This window comes from Papilio polytes, unplaced genomic scaffold, assembly GCF_000836215.1.
Source record: "Papilio polytes unplaced genomic scaffold, Ppol_1.0 DF823923.1, whole genome shotgun sequence".
In the NCBI taxonomy this organism is placed as follows: domain Eukaryota; kingdom Metazoa; phylum Arthropoda; class Insecta; order Lepidoptera; family Papilionidae; genus Papilio; species Papilio polytes.
This window is the reverse complement of record NW_013525281.1, coordinates 1,693,369-1,715,668: the sequence shown is the minus strand read 5'-3', so window position 1 is coordinate 1,715,668 and position 22,300 is coordinate 1,693,369. Positions and strand designations below refer to the sequence as shown.

The 22,300-nt window shown below is 34.8% G+C and overlaps 2 protein-coding genes across 7 annotated transcripts in view; one reads left to right on the top strand and one right to left on the bottom strand.

Moving 5' to 3' along the window:
- Positions 1–22,300, bottom strand: part of LOC106102355 (transient receptor potential cation channel trpm) — a 121,239-nt gene that overhangs the window by 19,519 nt on the left and 79,420 nt on the right. For all 5 annotated transcript variants that reach the window (XM_013281795.1, XM_013281794.1, XM_013281797.1 and 2 more), the window contains 5 exons: positions 13,243–13,325; positions 2,733–2,889; positions 2,364–2,577; positions 1,969–2,128; positions 496–632 (listed from right to left, as the gene is read on the bottom strand). In XM_013281795.1, the coding sequence (XP_013137249.1) occupies positions 496–632; positions 1,969–2,128; positions 2,364–2,577; positions 2,733–2,889; positions 13,243–13,325 (751 nt within the window). The remainder of the gene's footprint in view (positions 1–495; positions 633–1,968; positions 2,129–2,363; positions 2,578–2,732; positions 2,890–13,242; positions 13,326–22,300) is intronic.
- LOC106102358 lies at positions 3,055–6,413 on the top strand. Of its 2 annotated transcripts, none has more exons than XM_013281802.1 (7): positions 3,055–3,585; positions 3,711–3,826; positions 4,038–4,141; positions 4,305–4,394; positions 5,166–5,244; positions 5,644–5,777; positions 6,227–6,413. In XM_013281802.1, exons 1-7 carry the CDS (start codon positions 3,167–3,169, stop codon positions 6,287–6,289), a joined length of 1,005 nt encoding a protein of 334 aa, XP_013137256.1. In that variant the 5' UTR covers positions 3,055–3,166; the 3' UTR covers positions 6,290–6,413. The 2 variants fall into 2 exon arrangements, with proteins under 2 accessions (XP_013137256.1, XP_013137255.1); XM_013281801.1 differs by having other exon boundaries at positions 3,708–3,826.

Below are 22,300 nucleotides of genomic sequence, written 5' to 3'. Positions count from 1 at the left end.
TGTTTATCGTTAATTAGTGCAGGGAAATTGTAACCTTTCAATGTATTGTATTTAATTAAATTAAAAAGAATTATTAAGATATTATAATGCAGGGGTTGCCAACCACTGGCACACGTGCGATAAATGGCACACGACACAATATTTTGGGCACGTCGATCATCATAAAAACACCACGAAAAAGTATAAAATAGGTATTATATAAAAAGCAAACGCGATGCCATTACCATGCATCATAGAATAGACGTAATATTTAATCAAAATTATTTGAAGGCACGTCAAAGACAGCATTAAACATTTATTCAAAATATAGCACTTTGATGCGCAAGGTTCGCCACTTCTCTAACATGCCTAATTACGTCTTGAAAAATAGCAGTTTTGTTCACAATGATACTCAGTTATATAAAATACAGCTAGCCATACGCCATCCTTTACACAGTTGGATTGTTTAGATCAGTCCGTGTACAGCTTTAATACTTGAATAATAGCAATACTTACATGGATGTAACTTCTGTGCAGCAATGTACTTCTCCAGCTTTCTTCTAAGCACTATCTCAGCACCGTATCTACCTACTGAGCCGTTGTCGACCAGTAGGAAATATGCATGGCGGTTATTTAATACTGCTAACTTCGACCTATAAAAGAAAATATTTCCATTCTTGTATAATGTTAAATTTTACTAATATTGGAAATGCAAAGGTTTAGGTAGATGGTAGTTTGTTTGTCGCCTAAACGGCTGAATGGATCTTGATTAAATTTGGCAAAGACGTAGAGGATATTCTCGAAGAATATATAGGCTACTTTTGTTTTTTTCGCGGGCAAAAGTCAAGTCAAGAGATAATAATTTTAAACAATTATGTTTCTCGTTAACTTCTTAAAACAAATAGTTACAGTTAAAAAAAATACTGACCTAAAATAATTATATCCGATTTACGCCCCTAAAGTTAATGACAAAAACATGTAGTATCTTTTGTCGTATGTAATTTTTCGTAAATTTACTGATATGTGGGGCGTTACGGCGTCCCCTCGACGCAATTCTAATATTACGATCCTTTTTTACAGCCTGTTGCTTCTTTATGTGTATTTTCGGTCCCTACAAACTTCCGTTTATGAACCTCCCACGCGGAGTAATAAAGAAAACTGTTTGAGTGGTTTTTATAGATGCAATTCAATTTATTTAGAGATTGTACTTATCAAATGTTTAAATAGTTTAGTTGTAGAAGTGAGCGGTTTTGTAAAATTCAATTCCGAAGGTAGATTATATACACGGCAACGATCTTCCATTGTGGGTGTGTATGTCGGAGATAATGAAATAACAATCGCGTAATTTTAGAAACACTATCCTTAGTTGACCACCATCTTAATTAATAACTACACATCACACTCTAATTGCAAATATTTACAGAGATTAACCAATTGATTTTATAATAACATAATACCAAAGCACATCCCACCATTTAGAGACAACTGTCATCAGTCATTCTATCGTCGTCTTGACATCTCTCATGCACGATGCACATTCAGCCAGTACTCAAAATTATTAGTTGCCAGTAACTTTAATTGTTCAAAAAGTATCAATCATTTTGTCCCGTTACAGTTATTTTGGTATTAAAAAGTGTAATATTCATTATTTATAATAAAGACATTTGATAAAGTCTTGTGTAATAAAAGAAAATTGTTTTTGCCAACCCTATTTTTACAAGTACGGTCTACAAAACAATACAAATTAATATTTCGTTTCTACACAAAGTTGTATACAGACAGTCAAAGCATTTGACCGCCAGAGTGGAACTGTACGGAATTACATACGGACATGAAAGCTTTTGACTTGCTTTGTTTTGTTCTTAGAAGGTAAAAATTTTTTTACAATACAAATAACTACGGCAGGAAAGTTTTAAAATATAAACAGACACATAATAATCACAGAAAATTATTGCACACGTACAATAAGCCAATTGGCTAGACACATACCTGGGAGATGCAATAGCGTGGTATGGAACATCCCGTCCCCTTCCGATCAGTTCGTGGGCGCCCTCCACAATACCCCAGGGGGCGATACCGATGCTGACGACCCTGCCTGCTCGCTGCGACCGCTCCAGTTGTAACGCATCGCCCACCTGACGTGTTACACCTGGGAAATGACATAACAACTGTAATATAAGTATAGTGTGGCCAGCCTTTTCATATTTTACTTTCCAATATCACGACTTTTTAAAATTCGCTGGAGATTTTAAGGAAAGGGAAAAACGAGCGGAAGGACCAAGGAGATCAATGACTCTCACGAACCTCTACAACAGACGAGAGGGAGAAAGGATATTCTAAAAATATACCTCGTATTTTCTATGGATTCAGGAATATTTTCTGACCTGTATTAGTTCCTCCAGTAAAGATCCACGCGCCTGTTGTCTTCGCGGCTTTAAGCAAACCTTTCCTAAGCACTTTCTTCAGCTTTGGCTGCAGATCGAAGTTGGCCTTTCCTCCTTGTATGGTGATGAGAAGTTTCGGTCTGTCCAGTGCCCATTCTCGCGTTAGCAATTGAACTATCAGGTCAGGCCGCGTGTCGTGTGATAGACGGACGTACTGGAAATTTTTTTTCGATTTGAAATCAATTTTAATTTTGTGTCATGCTTAATTAATCTTCAGAAACACCATCTGGTATAAGCATATGTTATACCAGATGCCAACATATTGGCTTATTTTAGTATGGAGTATGAATGTACGAGTATGTACGTTACCTGTGCTTTAGTAGGATGCGGACCGCCTTGGAACTCGACAGTGCCGTAGGCGTCGGTGGGTGCGGGCTGCGTGTGCCGCGCGGGCACCCACGCCTCCCCGGGCCCTGCGCACGCCGCACTCGACCCATGCGCTGTCTTGCTCAAGCCGCACCAACATCTAACAAAATACAGAAATAATATTCAATAAAATATTTAATTGTTCAACGTTTTCAGTCACAAATGGGTATTTGAATTATTTTCAAGTACCGGTGCTAAAAATTATATTATCTCTCAAGTATTATTATAACCTTCTTGCTAAACTTTCGAATATGCTGAATTTTTCTGACTTTCGCGAAAAATAAAATCCCCCCTCTCATTTGACATCTGCATTTTTACGTGTTTATTTTAACTAAGTTACAAAATTTTTTAAGTTAATAATTAAAAAATCATCAGAAATGGATGAAGATAAGAAACAAGCTAGCCATCCGTCCACAAGTAAAATCGAGGATAGAAGCAACAACTCACGGCAAGACGTGCGGGGAGAGGAACAAGACGTGCAATCAAATTCATTCGTATCAGAATCTAGTGTGTACACTGACAACAGTTTTATAACGACCGCCAACGAGGCAAAGGAGATAACGAAAATTAACAGGATAATGAAAGAGATTTCCGATCAGAAAAAAGGGAAGACACATCGAGCCGGCAGAGTACAGAGGCGGCGCGCGCGCCCTCGAGCTAGTCATGGTTTAAGAAGATCTGTAAAATATGAGCCTAGAAGTAGAAACACCAGAAGAACTCGTGACTTCTCTGTGTCGACGCTGTTTCGCGGGATGCAGACCCGCTGTCAGTACTGCGGGCATCGATGTCGCAGAAGGTAGTTTGACATTTAACTTGTGTTTTTGACTATCTGTTCCATTTACATGTATTAGAAAAGGAATTAAATGATTCAATGTTTATTTGAGTTTCATTTTTGGTCCCGGAATAACTACATTGAAGAAGGTATAAGGGAAAACGAAGACGTAAGAACATTTGGAGACGAAGACCGCGGAAACTTGATAAAATCAAGATTATTAAAAAACGACGACATCGTTTGATAAAGAATAAATTGAATTCAGGTCAGAATAGCACTTCTGTTATTATTGCATTATACTTACAATGAAGTTCTGGGATACTATGGAATAGAAACAAACATTGGAAGAACATAGCCGATTTCATATAACAACATTTTGCTTTTCATTTCTTAATATTTTTCAAGGTTTAAAACTCTCATAGATTGCCCGGTTTAACAAAATAAAGTCCTTTAAGGTTGGATTGTTGTCAGGTTAGTCTGCATCCAGGCAGGCTCCACCAGTAAGATGCTATCTTCTCTATTTATGAAAACTAATAACCAGTTAACGGACAATGTGAACTACAGAGAAGATTACAATGAGGTATTTTAACTATTACAATAGATACTTTGACAAGTAAATTATGGATAAATGCATAAAAAAGAACTATTTTTTCCATTTATTCATAAGTAAAGTCTAAATTAGAGGTAGCCAATATCCTCAATGTCTCTAACTTATTAAGTAATCCTGATTAACTTATTTCAAGATATCGCCAGAAATGATTTGTGAAGCATTGGAAAGGCTGGGTAGATGGAAGCAAAGTGTCAATACAAACTCCATATTGAACTATGTGCGGGTAAATTTAAATTTTTGCTGTAACACTTTGTTCATGGAATTCGCTACGTGTCTAAAAAATGGTAGTGAAATTCGTTTTTCACTCACGAAGTTTGTAGTTTTACTCGAAATTCGTTTACGTTCGAGAATTGAACGGAGAGAAGGAACAAAAATGTTTGCCAGTAGCAGGCATGCAAGTAGCTAGTACTATTTGGTTTTGTGAGAGCTACGGGGATAAAAATTGGGGGAGGGAAGGAGGTAGTTACGTAACTTAATACTGATATCGTATGATCTCGTTGACATTTTACTGTTACATGTATACGCATTGCGCCAGTAACTGATACATGCCAAGGGCTGGAATGCCAACTACTAGTCTACTAAACTGGCATGTGTAATGCCTTAATATATATGTAGGGATATATTTGACAGAAAAAAACAATATAAATCAAACAATTTATATCGATACTAATAGGGAGAAAAAATGTGTATTTTTGTATGTATTTTGTACATATTTGTATATATATCACATAAAAACTACTGGGCCGATTTAAAAAATACTATTGCCGTTAGAAAGGTAATCAGTGAGTAACATAGGCTATATATTTTTTAAATTTCTCTATTTCACGGGGATGAAGTCGCGAGCAACAGTTAGTATCATATGAAGATTATTCACATACATTACACTTTAAGATATTGCTGACTCTATTTTTCACAATTACCTGAGGGAGACAACAAATCGGTTTTATACGTATTTTGGCAATAAAAATCTACAATTATAACCAATACATTCCAGATGAATTACCCAGTGAGTCAAGATATCGCTTTTTTAGAAAGAGATTTGAGAGAAAAGCTTTACATCGCAACTGTCTGTGGTGAGTAAATGTTAATTATTATCTTTGCGTAGTTTATTGTCTATTTTAAAATAAGCTATTAATATTCACAAACGTTTATATACATTAATTTTGATTTAAAACAACAGCAATCTTACTTTTTACTAATACTATAAATGGGAAAGTTTAAATGTATGAATGTTTGTTAGGGTTTGTGGCCTTAACTGTGTAACGGATCTCGATGAATTTTGGCATAAACCTAGAGAAGAGTCTGGAAGAACACATAGGATACTTGCTTTTGTTTATTTAATTCCACGCGAACGGAGTCGCGGGCGATAGTTAGTAATAAAGTCTTTCAAACTTCGCACAGAAAGCCTGAAATTTAATCTTATATTGAAAAAGGCACACCCTTGGACAATTATTTTTAATTCAATATCGCAGGGATAGTAACAGACTTGAAGAGTGACAATTGGGAGCTGACGACGCCATTGCAGGAGCAGAGGCTAACAGAAACACACGTCACTCTCTTCTGGAAGCTCTACGCTGACACTATGACACCTATCACACCCATTAAGGTTGCCAAATACGATTCTTACGTACTTACACTTTGTTGAACTGCTGTACTCAGAAACATTTTAGTTATGGATTGTTATTTAGTGTAGTTTATTCAACTGCCAGACTCCTTATAGTTAAGGAATTTACATCAAGGAAAACTTTAATTCTCTTATCTCTGCTAGATCTTAGAGTAAAAATGTTATTACCTAGATTTTTAAATTTTTACATATTCCTTTACATAGAAGATATTTGCGATGAAGATTTTTTTTATAATATAAGGTGGCAAACGAGAAAGCGGCCACCTGAATCCATCAACATGGAAATCGACCACTGCCCATAAACATCCGCAATTGCAGATACGTTGCCTACCTTTAATTAACGGAGGAGGAGACGCACATAAGGAGGAGATGATTTTTAAATTGCGTTTCCAAACAGAAATAAATCACTTGTTTTATTTTTAATTTTCTAGAATGTTCCAGAACCTGACAAAACTACAGAAGACGCAGAGATCGGCTTACGTTTTAAAATGTAAAGATATTTGTTTTAGAGGCCTCGGTTGAATTTCTACTACAAGTTGATGCATGCATGCACAGTCGTGCATGCATCCACGCATGCATGCATGCACGTATATCATCGAAATAAATCTATAAACTTGACTTTATTTTTTTCATTAAATATCCTTTTGATGAGATGATTATTTATCTATATTTTAAGCTGAAAAGATTTATGACGAAATGTTCTCAATTTTTTCCATACGACATTTTACGCAGCCTCCCGGGACAATCCAATTTATGATGTGATTGACGGCACCGGAAATATCAAGGTAAAAACGCTCAACGAGAATAACAAATATTTCAACTTAAAATAAGTCAAATTCTGTCAAATAACGCGGTACTAAATAGTTATCTCTATGCAAATTTGGAATTAATTACTTTTATATAAAACTAGCTTTCGCCCGCGACTTCGTCTCGTGGAATTAAAAAAAAAACAAACACAAGTAGCCTATGTGTTCTTCAAGACTATGCTCTACGTCTATCCCAAATTTCATTGAGTTCCGTTCAGCCGTTTAGGCTACAAACTCTAACAAACATCCATCCATCCATCTAAACTTTCGCATTTATAATATTGGTTAGAAGTTAGATAGTAGTCATGTCCATATCTGTCACAAAATTGAATATTGTGATAGCTATGCCAGTTAACGTATAAACATACCTATCATGCCAGTAGCCTGTATGCTAGTCTTACTGGCATGTGTATGACTTAGGATATTTGGTCTAGTAGAAATACTATCAAAACTTATTTAACGCCATCTGGTGTAATGTGTTAAACTAACGTAAACTGACTTAAAAAAAATAAGGAAAAGTGCTAAAGGGTTACATTCAGATTGAATTGTAATGGAATTATAAATTGGAATGTAATCCCAAAAGTTGTAATAGGCATTTTTCGTTTGAGTTGACATAAAACAAACTTTGTTTCGCCATTTACTTTCTTCGAGATCTTTATTGGATAAGTTCTGATTTAGGATCGCATACGTAATTTGTTTCAGAACAATTCCTGAATCAGATATTCTATGTTTACCTTCTTTGTACCTTAACATACTTTTTTCTAGAAGGTTTTTTTTACTATATAAATCAACAATCGCTTTTGCGTTACTTTTGTCTTGTTCCTTTCAATACCTTCGCCTAATTCAATTAATATCTTTTTAAAATTATCTTTTATATCGCTAATCTACTCAAACTCTTAATCCGTACTCTTTTTTGCACAGTTTATATCTTTATTTTTTGCATAATCCTTGTTTTATCAATATTTAAGTAATCTATACTATTATAATAAAGTGTAAACACACACTTCTTTGTTGCCTAAGATGTCAGCAATTACACCATATTTTTGGATAATTATTTTTTAATAAAAAGCCCTACATTTACGTCACGCTTTAGGCTATATATTTTCACGCCATTCAATTTAGGGGGTAAATATTTTGGATAAAAACCCTAATGTGGGAAAGAGACCATAAGTTGCTGCCAACATCAAGGAAGCGAGGTTGCCATGGTTTGTCATTTTGACATTTGCAATTGTAATTTGACACATGTAAACAATATAATAAGTTTTTCATAATTTTATGCGGATGAAGTCGCAAGGGAACAGCTAGTACTAAATACAATAACACTACTACTAAACAATATTTTGACTTCTCGCTAATAGTTTAGATATATATCTATCTAAACGATATGTATCTTTGCATTTTAGTTTATAAGTTTCTATAGTTACTCATTATGGTGCGTTTATTAACAACAATTTGTACAAAGTGCCTCTGTGTGCCCAACTAATAACTAGGTAAGTTCCGAGGTGACGTTGTTAGCGACTTGAATAATGCACGTAGTTATTCCCCGACGTTCAATTTATGTAACAACTAATTCCAAGTGGCGAGGAAACCGCTGTTTAACACAACTTACACGGTTTGAACCCATCACTATCTTACATCAGACGGAATACATATTGTATTCTTAGAACGTATACCTTTGACTAAATAATTGCACAACTTTTGTGCGATTGTCGATTGTTATTCAGTCCATTCAACTGTTTAGTTGCAGAACTAAAAATCGAGTAGTGTGCACCTCCATAAGCTTATAGGAATTAAAGCGTGACTAAACATTTGTGCGTGAACGTAATACGTGAAGGTAATCGGGCTGTCATGGTCCGAGATACAACGCAGAGCCCAAGACAGAGCGAGCTGGCGGCGTACTGTGGACGCCCTCTGACGGGGACGTAGGAATAGAAGAGAGAGAGAGAGAAACGTTTGTGCGATAGTTCAATCAAAGGTGTGCGCTCTAAAGCTTCTTAACAGATCTTCGTAACGTATTGTTAATATGCAATGATGAAACACAAGATGTTTAACTCCTGATGATGATGATGATGATGATGATGATAACTCTACATACTATGGCGTGCACTCGTCACGAATAGCTTATACAACAACACAGTCTGTCGGCTCTCTTTCCTTGAATTCTTATTTACTAACTGACATAGTAATGTTTTTATTCACTAGTGGAAACGGAGATGTGTAACATTAAATACCAACATTAGTTGATTTTCCTTATCTTTTTACAGAGTAACAAATAGTAAAAGCAACACAGTAAATAGCGGTGCAATGTTTTAGAGTAGCCATCTATCACAGTCGCGGAGCAAATACATCAAACAGTTCCCGCTGGTTTAGAAACAATAGGAAGCTTTACTTATAAGTAAATAAACGATTCGTAGACTATAGTGTGTAGCTATTCGTAGACGCCTACGTAAGCTACGGCTGCTACGGCTTTCATGTCTATGTATTCAAGCCTTCTGGTGTTATTTAAGTATTAAACAAATTGTAATATTAATATTTACGATATGAAAATAAGATTTTTTTGCCAAAGAGAAAGATTATCTACATATTCAGAACATTTTTGACTTAATATTAAAAATTTTACGATAAAAATTGCAATTCTTTTTTGAGGTTATTATATTGTTTTTTTTTATATTTGCAATGGTAGTCAGTTAACATATTAAAATATTTATATAAGTAAGCTAAAGAATTTTTCGGTATAAAATTGTTGTGTAGCAAATTTTCTCTTTATGAATAAAAATAATGGACGAAGGTTCGTCCGCCGGGTAACGTGGAATTAATTTATCAAACCGCATACTTTAGATTTACGATGTAGGATATCAAACAAGTGCTTTATTTTTGAGATTTCATAAAATTAATTAGAAATTTTTATACTTATTTAATTTGTGAATAAACATTTACAATTAACTATAATTCTTTTAAGAATTTTTAGTTTTCTCTATAAAAGTGGATTAGGCCAGTGGATTAGGACGCGGGATGCCGATAGAAAGAGCATAAGATATACCTATATGGTCTTTTTAAGCGTCCCGTCTGTTGATAAAAGCTAGCAAATGTCTATGGGAAGCGGTAGCTTCTTTCATTTGGCTGATTCCGATGGTCATATGTTCGTATCACCTTATATTATAAACGACTTTAATTCCTTTTCCTGCCCACGCTTTTTATTATTAGAAAAGGATGGGATGGAAACGTGATGAAAATTTGACGGTGGAGGAGACGGCATAGGAAGGGGAAATATACTCTTTATGTGCGTTTCCGCCGTCGATTAGGGGTAGGCAACGCATCCGCTTGCAAATGTCTATGGGCAGCGGTCGCTTCGCCATTATGGTGGATTCAGGTGGCCTTGCTCGTTTGCCACCTTATGATAAAAAAAAACAGATAGCGACAATGACCCCTGATTGAGTATATTATTAATACCAATGACTAATTTATCAATATTTCTCAGTCTGATATTCCTCTGTCCCTGTCTCGAGTATAGTATTTCATTTGTTTGGGACAATTCTATTGTTTGTAAGGTCGCATGTCGCCGGATGAAAAGATGTTTATCGCGTCTGTAGCGAATTGAGACACGATGTAATATTTATAAAACCTTCATGCATATATAAGAAACTTAATTTTCTTTCACATCGTCAGAATATTCGTTTTCCACTAACTTGATTCTTTGGGTTTATAACACAAGTAACAAAGTTTGGTAAAGCTGTTACAGATCTTTAGTTTTACCGGAACAGTCAGTTTAACTGCACTGTTAAACTGTGTGTAGTGGCTTCAATGTAGGTCAATTTATATTTCGATTAATCTTTAGTTAAACGTTGTTTAATATGAGTATTAGTGGAGTTTCAAAAATTTAAATTTGTACTTATTTTTAAATAGCACTCTAATTGGTATATAAGTTATCGACATATCTTTCAGAAAGTGGTTTTATTTTCAATATAAAAATACAAAGCAACTCGATTGTTCCTATAAGCTTAGTCAATACGCTTTCAATTTCTTCTGTGGATATTTTTTTATATAAAATGTTTTATTTACCGAAGACTAAAGAACAGATGACAGGGTAAGACGAAACAAATGTGCCGTGCCAACTTTATAGAGTGGAGAGGGGATATCTCACTATCAGCATTTGTCAGCGATGTTTTTTTCTAATGCTAGTTTCACACAAGAGAACAATAAGGCAGATTAACTTCCATAAATAAAGTAACATTCGATTAGTAGTACTGCTAAATAGAAACCCAACAATATGTGGCTATATCTATAGTTTAGATATATTTACTTGTTATTTTGTTTATATACTTTTTGAAAATTTATATTATATATGCCCACAAGGATATCAGGCATAAGTAAAACTAAACAACAAACCAAACTAAGTAAAAACGCCGCTCGTTTGCAATTTTTTACTATTAAAAAAATACGAGACTTTAAAAAAAAAGTTTATCGATATTTTCATAGTATAAAGTATAGCGATAGTAGCACCTATACATATCTTATCTGGCCAGATATCTTTAACTACAGTAGTTAAATCGCTAGTCACTTTTCTGCCTTCGTGTGAAACTAGCATTATGTCTCGTCGAAAATCCTCCAATCCGGACAGATTGCTCGCTTATTGGATCCCGCACTGTCTAGGGATCAACGACGTCTATGAATTTATTTAACATTTTATTCAAATTGTATGAAATGAAAGACATAATTAAAATCATTTTAAGTATACGAGTACTATGATATCTTGAGAGTTGCAGCATTGTCGACTGTTGTACAAAGATATTCTCAATAACCGGAGACAAAGGAGTGATTCTTCAGAGCGCACCTGACTCCCTTTGTACTGTTCCGAATGAAAACATTACAAAGGCAACCCGAGACTGAATTCATGAATTGATTAAGTTTCATTTTCTTTCCAAGTGCAATAACTGAGATTTCATCTACTGTTTTGAATAAAAAAAACAAATCTTACAATTGAAGTTGCTTAAAACTACATAATATGTTCAAACTTATGTTAATTTTACTCAACTGACTGAAAAGTGGTCGCACATACACATATTACTTACGACTCCGTCCGGCGTGGATTTAGAAACATAATTACTAACCTGTGTTCTTCCAGACATCCAATATCTTTGCCAAATTTTAAACGAAATCATTTCAGCCGATTTAAAGATACATAGTAACAAGCTTATATCCATACATCCGTCTAAAGCGCATTTATAATAGTCAATAGTAACGCTAGTAAAAGATCTACAAGTCCATCATAAGACCTGTCGTATTGTATGGATCTGAATGCTGGGCCACCAAAGTTGCGGATGAAAGGAGATTGCATGTGGCTGAGATGTTAAGATGGATGTGTGGTGTGACAAGTTTGGATAAAGTTAAGAATGTGTACATTAGAGGAAGTTTGAAAGTAGCGCCAGTGGTGGAGAAATTGAGAAGCAAAAGGTTAGCGTGGTATGGACATGTTATGCGACGAAATGATGGGGACATAAACCAGAAAGTGTTGAGATTGAGTGTGGATGGCTACAAAGGAAGAGGAAGACCGAAGAAAGTATGGATGGATTGTGTGAAAGAAGATATGCTTAAGAAAGGAGTGAATCCAGATATGACGGCTGATAGAGATGTATGGAAGAGCAGCACATACTGTGCCGACCCTCCATAAGGGATAAGGGCAAGTGGATGATGAATAGTAACGTTAGTAAAAGTAATAAGATAGTGCCCGTGAGTATAAAGGGCAAATATTGAAACGAATCTTAAACACTTCGCTTCGTAAGCTCCGCTTACAATCTCATAACCGTCAGAATTTTAAAGGAATTTAGAATTTAGGCGTTGCTTTGAAATTTAGGACGTTGCTACATATCTAAATGGCGTTTCAGTATTCTGCTGTAAGAAACTGAATCGATTTTACGAAATAATTATTTATTTGTATTCATTTCCTTATTGTAAGTATATTTTATCAATTAATTAATAGATATTTAATCTTAATGTACTAATACGAAGTAAGTTTATATCCCGTTAGTTCACCTCTATGTAATTCAATAACGTTGGTAGTTCCCGACAATCCATGCGGAAACCGCGATAACTGATTTATGTGCGGTACAAAGGTCTTTTGCTAAATCTGATATTATTTTAACCTATACCGCTATTTTATAAGTAACGAGCTGTTGCCCGCGACTTCCTCCGCGTGGTATTAGAAAGCATGCGAACTATATAAATTACAAAAAGCTACGTATCCCTCGGGAACCAGACATTTCTCTGGGATGAAGCTTATCACATGTGTACTGCAGACTTTGTTTTATATCTGTGCCAAATTTCAATACGATATGTTGAATAGTTGCAGAATGATCGAGTGAACATTAAGAAACTAAAGTAATGAATCCCACGGGAAACGTAACTATTCCCGGGATAAAAAGTAGCCTATGTGTTCTTCCAAACTATCCGCTACATCCATACCAAATCCATCTAAACTTTCGCATTTATAATATTAGTATGACTAGTATGATTATAAGTAATATAAATTAATTTGGCTTATACATAAATTAAATAAAATAGGTTAACGTATGATTTATGTTGTCCACTTACTCGTAGATATGGATTGTGGTCTTAAGCCTGTATAGATATAAAGGTTAACTCACACATGCTCGTCCTTGGCGCTAGGAACGAAGAATTTACATTCTCGCTTCTGGAATGTGCTCTCTATCCAACTGCGGGTTGTTTTCTGCAACAAACATACATACGGATTACCAAAACATATATAAAAAAAGAATTCTGTAAATCGGTCCACCAGGACCGGAGGTACCACGTAACACACATAAAAATAGACGAATTGAGTACCTCATTCTTTTGGGAAGTCAGTCAAGAAAAGCTAAACCGTAATAATTGGACAATTTTATAAATTAATTTTCCAATTAACCTAAGCATTACTAAGGCTCAGAACATAAGCACATAACTTATTGTTTTACCGGTCAATGATTTCATTTTGCTTCTAAATTGTACAATTTAACAGAAGCGACATAAAGTTTGGTAACACCTTTAAAGCAAATTCTACCGCCTTAGAACCTTTAGCATTGCTGTTTCGTCAGTGCCGTATCTTAAGTTTAAAAGCGTTTGAAAACTTAAAGTTATTAGCATGAAAAGCTTAACGCTGACGCTTTGCATAAGCAACGTAATATTGTTTGCATAATGCTGTTTATGCATTTGCAAACACTGACTCACCTTGCACATTTTACAGGAACATGAGAGATAAAAGGCGGGTTTTAATCACACTCAAAGACGTTAAATTGTAATTAATGAAGTAATAAAAGATGGAAGAAGAAATAGACACTTTTTTTTCACTACTTTTTCAATATAATATCAGTCCCTTCAAATTTTTTGTAACCTGTTTTGCAATCTAGGTAAATATAGGCGTAATACTTTTTTCTTGACTCTGGCAGCTCGTTGAAGTGATAAAGCAACTTTAAAACAAAGAAACATTAGAAAAGAGTTTCTAGGTTAAATCTTTTTTACTGTTTTAATTTTGTAAGGCGTCTTAACTCAATTACTTTTAGGCGATTGCTTTGGGAAATGACTTTTATAACAAAAGTCAGGGAGTTATGAATTTCTTACAATTGGGCTTTATTTAAAGACGTTACTAACTTTCTTTTTGTGAACTCTGTACTTATAATACTGAATTATTTATTAAGAGCGTTCACCATTGACTAAACTATCGCACAGTTTAGTCTCACTATGATCCTTATGAGCTATGGAGGTGCACACAACTCGTTTTTTAGTTGTGCAACTAAACAGTTGAATTGGCTGCGAAACAATCGACAGTCAACCAACAGTTGGACTATAATTTAGACAAAGGTATTTGTCCGCTTTAGACTTAATTCCTTTGTTCAAGAAAGTTTATTTGCGTCAAAATTAACATAAAAACAAATGACACCTTTTAATCTGTGTCTGCAATAGTTGTTAAATAATTTATATTCTTTCAGAAAATAAAAACTTTTAAGACCTTTTTAACAGTGGTAGTGCCCGCTTTAACGTCTTAGCACGAATAGGCCGGCACACCCGGTGTAATACCACGGCCACACAGAAGACAAGCATGAAATGAAAGCAATTCTGTGTTTCGTCTGATGAATGTGGTGCTGGAGGCCTAATTTAAATCCCTTTCTCTTTGCCGACCTTTTCTTATGAGAGGATGGCAAGGGGAAGTGGATATGACGATGGAGGAGATGCATAGGAAGGGGAATATCCTCTTTATGTGCGTCTCCTCCTCCGTCGATTAATGGTAGGTAACGCATCTGCAACTGCGGATGTCTATGGGCGGCGGTCCTTCGCCATTTTGGCGGATTCAGGTGGCCTTGGAAAAAAAGGCCTGTCCCACCACTGACTAACAGAGGTTCAGATAGTTTATAAATGACGTCATTGTCAGATACAAAATTCGATATTACCATCATATTTTACACGTTGGATTGTTATCAGACAATTTACAATTTGGTGGGACAGACCTTTGAAATTATTTTCTAGTTTTCAATCTGTAATCCGGAGTCATCGGATATCGGTCGTGTGGAGTCTTATATAATTTGAGAATCTTTTCCTTACGTTTCTCATTCGCTATGCAAAGGTCCGTGTGATTTGGGATAACGTGATTTGAAACGTGGGGATATCAAAAAGTCGTTTGGAAGACATTGCTGATATGTTTGAATGCTATATATGATTTACTAGCTTTCGCTCGCGATTCCGTCCGCGTGGAATTAAACAAAAACAAAAGTAAGTAGCCTATGTGTTCTTCCAGACTATCTTCTACGTCTGTACCAAATTTCGCCAAAATCCGTTCAGCCGTTTAGACTACAAACTCTAACAAACATCCATCCATCTAAACTTTCACATTTATAATATTAGTTAGAAGTTAGACTAGATAGTTACATTTATTACATTGAAATGATAAAGAATTTACCTATTATCTTAATATTCTTTATAATTTTTATGGGTTTTGCGAATATTACGTGAATTTATATATATTCTAAATTAATTTCAAAACTTCTATAACGTAAAATCAACGCCGGCAATATAATTATGGTATGAAAAGGTTACATATGTTTATTTTAAACTGATGATATGATGATGATGATGTTTTAACTAAAATGTATTTGACACATTTTAAATTTCATTATCGTAGGATTCTTTAATTTTAAAACACAGTCTATCACATATTCTAAATGTTCCAAAAACATATCATACTAATACTATAAATGGGAAAGTTTAGATGGATGGATGTTTGTAGCCTAAACGGCTGATTGGATCTCGGTGAAATTTGGATATGATGTAGAGGATAGTCTGGAAGACCACATAGGTTATTCAATTTTGTGTCTTATAATTCCACGCAGGCGGTCGCAGATGAAAGCTAGTTTATTGTGAATGCGAAAGTTTAGATGGATGGATGTTTGTTAGAGTTTGTAGTCTAAACGGCTGGTCGGATCTCAATTAAATTTGGCGTAGACGTGGAGAATATTCTTACTAAAAAAAGATTTATCTTTTTTTAATTCCACGCGGACGTATTCGCGGGCGAAAGCTAATTTTATGTTAAAACATTTCGTCTGAATAATAAAGTTCCGTTTTATGTCAGTATATCTTTACATACATAATACAATTTGTGTCATGTTTTCAGTAAATGCGACACGTACATGTATCGTATGACTTGAGACCTATAACCTCGTTAGGGGAAGACACAACAGAAGTTTGAAAGATGATATATAAGAGAAAATTGCTACACGATATTTCGTACGGAACCCAATAAGCGATCTTTAAGATCGATATCAGTGTTATGCGTGCGTGCCTTCGTAACTAAATATGTAGATATTACGATTCTTAGTTTAATCCCAGCTCCCTCGACTACCCCCACGATTAGCAAAAATGGATTGATTGGCTTCAGCCACAAATCAATATTGAACAGGATTCTTATAATTGTTTATGTAAAAAACATCTATGGTAGAAAAAAGTGTAGAGTTTGGGCAGATAAAAGAAGTTTCTGCGCATAAGTGTCTTAAAATATTCGGGTTCATATTTCTATGCTAATGTATCCGATTCTTTATTTTACGACGTATCGAATATTCTTATTTATACGTATCTACCACATGGTACCTTTCATCGTAAATTTATTCAATAACTAACTCTTAGGCATTTTTTTATGTATTTACTATACTAATATTATAAAGAGAAATACTTTATTTGTTTGAATGTGATGAAAAAACGCAAAAACTGGGCCGATTACAAATTCTTTCACCATTATAAAGCTACGTTGTCAGTGAGTAGCATAGGCTATTTTTTATATTACTTTTTAATTTCATGCGGACGGAGTCGCGGGCGAAAGCTAGTCTTTAATATAGATATACTGAATATTAAGATAATATTGTTACGCTCAAAATAACGGAATCAAGTTCTTGAAATCGTTGTATTCACAATTTGTATTCTGTCCTGGCATTTTACTTTGTTTAATTTGTACATAAAAAGTCGCGGTTGAGTTGATTATGTCTTCTCCAAACACAGAAACCTCTTGGCATTAATCCAAGAGCTAAGTAAATCAAAAGGCACATTATGCTAACAACGCCATCTAGCGGCCTCGTAGACCTCGTAAAATTATATCACGACTTTAGAACAATATTACTAGGTTTTATTAAAGAAATATTAAACAAAAGAATTACGACATATTTATTTACATCTTAAAATATAAATATTAGTTTCCAAAGACACTAAAATTTAATAATAATGAAAAACGAAATTCTCCTTTATCAGTGTTTTTAAAGATATTTTGAGTAAATAATAGAGTTGCAAAACTACAACAGACCAGCAACTGAATACAAAAAACAAGCTCTAAAAATCAAATGTCTCTTTTCTGAACTACAAAAAATAAAAACTTCTTTTTTTATAGTATAAGGTGGCAAACCTCTTGATGTGCGTCTCCTCCTCTGTCGGATAAGGGTAGGCAACGCATCTGCAGTTGCGGATGTCTATGGGCAGCGGTCGCTTCGCCATTTTGGCGGATTCAGGTGGATGCTTGCTGGTTTGCCACCTTATGTTATAAAAAAAAAAAACGAGCAAACGGCCATCTGAATCCACCGAAATGGAGAGCGACCGCTGCCCATAAACATCCGCAGTTGCAGATGCGTTGCCTAACATTAATCGACGGAGGAGGAGACGCACATAAAGATTACATTTCCTCTGCCTATGCGTCTCATCCACCGTCAAATCCACTTTTCCTTCCCATCCTTTCCTCTTAAGACAACGGTGGAAATGAAAAGGGACTAAAATTTGGCCTCCGGCACCACACTCATCAGACGAAACGTGGAATTGCTTCCACTTCACGCCTGTCTTCTGTGTGGTCGTGGTATTGCACCGGGCGAGCCGGCCCATTTGCGAAGATGTAAAAGCGGGCTCTACCACTTCTAGCAGTGTAAAAGGAAAGATAAAAAATAGCGTAAACTATAAGGCATTTTAAATGAGGGAAATGTGCAAAAAGCACTACAATATTCATACCTTAATGCAATGAAATTTGCATTCACTGTATGTAAAAATAAAATTTAAAAACAACACTCTGCCGTCGTTAAATGAACAGATAGAAAGAAAGTAAACAGAGATAATTTGACATGATACTGACATATAAATTGAATAATAATTACTTACACGATAAATAATTAGACCGTGCGACTTTGACTAAAGTGTCGCACAACTGTCTAGTCTCGCTTTGATTCCTATGGGCTTATATGACGCACACTAATTGATTTTTAGTTGTGCAACTAAACAGTTGAATAGGCTGCGAAACAATCGACAATCGCATAACGCTTGTGCGATTGTTTAGTAAAATGTGCCCGCTGAGACGCAGAGATGGACAAAGACCCGTGTTACTTGGTATGACATAAGAGAACCAATCTGCCCAATGCCATTTCCTGTCAAAAAGCTTGTAGATAGATATGCAGGTAAATACACTAAAATTCTTAATATGTTTTCAGACCTTGACGTATTTCATATAAGTTTTATGTTTATTAACTTGTGGATGATTGAAAAAAATATTTCACACGCCTATTATCAGATTTCATTTCGACAAACGTCGATTTACATATAGAGAGGCAGTTAAAGTTGATTTCTGTTTTCGCGAGGTCGATTCTGACCCATATAATATAAACATACAAATATTACTCATATTAATATGTGTAGCTGTCGGACCCCATCTGTGTGGTACTAAAAAAACAAAAGTAAACCTATGTGTTCCAGATTATCATCTAAATCTGTGCCAATTATCAAGATATGTTTCGCCGTTTGTAAACTCTGACAAACTTCTATACATTTAAACTTAGAATTTACAATTAATAAACAGATTAAATATGCCATATATCTACCATCATTGAAAGTATTTTTTTTTATTTACAAATTGTATATATTTTAATTATGTGTTAATCTTACATGATTTAAATAAGTAAATTAAAAAAAAAACATTTAATACTAGTTTTCACCCGTGACTCTGTACGGATTGTATAAAAAAACATCTATACCAAATTTTATTGAAATTCGTTCAGTTCATTCATAAAGAATGTACATAATAAATATGACAGGATGTAAGATCCCACATATGTAACAACAATATTGCTTGTTTGGTGGAAAGCGATACTGGCTAAAAAAATCATAAAATCGACTAAACTGGTAGTTTAGTCGTATTCGAAAAATGTTGTTCAGAAACGTTTTCGGTATTTCACTTTTTTCGATTGAATGAGAGTAATACAGTTAGAGCGGGCGCACACCTCTGACTAAACTATCGCACAACTGTTATGCTATTGTCGATTGTTTCGCAGCAAATTCAACTATTTAGTAGTACAACTAAAAATCGAGTAATATGCGCACCTCCATATAAGCTCATAGGAATCAAAGCGTGACTAAACAGTTATGCGATAGTTTAGTATCAGGTGTGCACACTCTAGATGTCATAACCGTGATAGTATCTCGCTTTCGATTATATACGGAATATGATTTATGTTAGGATATGCCGTTAAGCGAATTGTCACAGCCGTAGACAGAGCCTCGGGTGTATCGCAATTTGTACAATAATTTCCTATAGTATATTGTTGATATTCCGATAAAGCGATGAATATAAATTTATGCATAACTCCACATTGAGATTTACCTAATGTTTAAGTTGATTTAATTAAATTTATACTGATAGTATCAACTAGTGTTTTATTAATGGAAGTTTAAAATTGAGAAGCAAAAGGTTAGTGTGGTATCGACATTTATGCGACGAGACGATGGGGACACAAACCAGAAAGTGTTATGACTGAATGTGGACGGCTACAAAGGTAGTGGAAGACCGAAGAAAGTATGGATGGATAGTGTGAAAGAGAATATACTTAAGAAGGGAGTGAATTCAGATATGACGGCTGAAAGAAAAATAGAGACGTAGGGATAAGGCAAGTCGATGACTCGATTAGTGTTTTAATAGATCCTGAGTAAGTAATAATTACTTAGGATAAGAAGGTAATGGAAAATATCAAACCCAAGGCCTTGTAACGTCATAAATAATTAATATCAAGTTTTAAACAATACTATTAATAAATAAAAAGCTTATTCGTTTACAAGTACTGTCAAAAAAAATATTCAATCTATTCACAAATCAGAAAACCCTTTTCATACCAAATAAGATTAACCCTTAACTTAATGGTTTGCTTAGGTTGTGCTTTCAACAAAATGTCAGCTTAGTGACCAAAGCTTTCGCTACAATGTGTCAGTTAAAAGCTCTCCGAGGATTAAGTTAGTGCGAAATTCTCTTGAACTAATTCGCAGGTGCAACTGTGCAAAGTTTTATTTGATTACCATTTATTTGAGTTACTAAGTCTGAATAAGGTTTTGTCATTGTTCAAAGACATTTTAAGGTTAATTAAGATAAGTTAAACATCAAGTTAAAAATGTGGATTTTACAAAAGCGCCAATAGACTTGTGGTTACGGATTCGGATATCCTATCACCTAGTTATCGGTTCGTATATGACCTGCGAATATTGTACATCCTAGAAAAAGTAGGCTTACTTGGAATGGCACAATATTAGTAAATAAACAAAAAATAAAACATTTCTCCTACAACACTAAGGCACAGTGAGAGGCGTGACGCGGCCGCAAACAAAGAGAAGCACTCGCCCTAAAGATGGACCCCAGACGGGACCGAAACTAGTCGCTGCCATCACCGGAAGATCATACTTGAGTTGAGTCGTTTTTGACTCGTTTTGGTTACGGCTCACGAAAATTCAAGCAGTTTATTTTTTCCTACAAAAAAATCACGTTCAAAAGTCACTTTTACACAATAGAACTTTACAAAAGCGATATCAATAAAGACTGGATTGGAAACAATAAAAGATGCTACGATACAACGAAAATTGTTAATTCCGAGGCAAATTGCCAATCAAGTGCCAGAGACAACAATTTACGGGTCAATTACAATCCTCGCTACTGCTTTGTTTGCTAGAGAAAGGGTATTACTGCCATGATACGATAACAGCTCTTCTAGTAACTATGTAATACTAATTTAATTGAACACGTAAAGTCGCCCGCGACTTCGTCCGCGTGGATATAAAAAAAAAAAAACGAAAACAGTCCGTGTAATCTTCCAGACTATGTTCTACATCTATGCCAAAATTTATGAGGCCTATTCAGCAGTTTAGGTTACCCTAACAAATATCCATCCATCTTAACTTTCGCATTAGCAATATTTTATTTAGCAGAAATTCATGTAGGGAACCCATTTAGAACTGCCTATTTAGTAAAAATCGTACTAATATCGTAAATGCGAAAGTGTAGATGGATGGATGGATGTGTGCGTTTGTAGCCTAAACAGCTGAACGGATTTCGATGAAAATTGGTAGACGTAGGTTATAAATTGGAAGAACACATAGGCTACTGACTTTTGTTATTTTTTAATTTCACGGGGACGGAGTCACGGGCATGAGCTAGTTATATAGTTGTCAGTGACTTAAATTAAAATTATGAATAGTATAAACCTCGTAACCCTTTCTTTTTGCAATATTAATGATCTTAGATAAAATAATAGAAGCACGCAATAAATCTATACTAATATTATAAAGAGGAAAGATTTGTATTTTTATTTGTGAAATAACTTAAAAACTACTGAACCAATTCCAAAAATTCTTTCACTATTAAAAAGCTACGTTATCGCTGAATAACATAGGTTTTTATTTTCACGTGGACGAAGCTGCGAGCAACAGCTAGTAATTATTATGCAACTAAATCAACATCATCTAAGAGTGAGGACAGAGGAAGTCTTTACTAAAGAAATAAATTTACATTAGATCTTCAGTATACAACGGAAACGTCTACTAAACTAATTTATTAAACACCTCATAAACAAAGCAATGTTAATGAAATTGAGCATCGAAATATTACAAGTACAAGACAAGAATATTAATTGAAATATTATGTTCTGTATGGAAACAATTGAGTTACTTCGGGTATCTTCTATTTAATTTTGTTACAAGTAAACCAGCAAGCACGTATTTGCTGTTAATTGTTTTAATATCTATACTAATATTATAAACTAGCTGTTCCCGTGCGGCTTCATCTGCATGGAATTATAAAAAAAACTTTATTTTTTAACAGTGGTAGTGCCTGCTTTAACATCTTAGCACGAATGGGCCGGCACATTTATATTTTTTAACAGT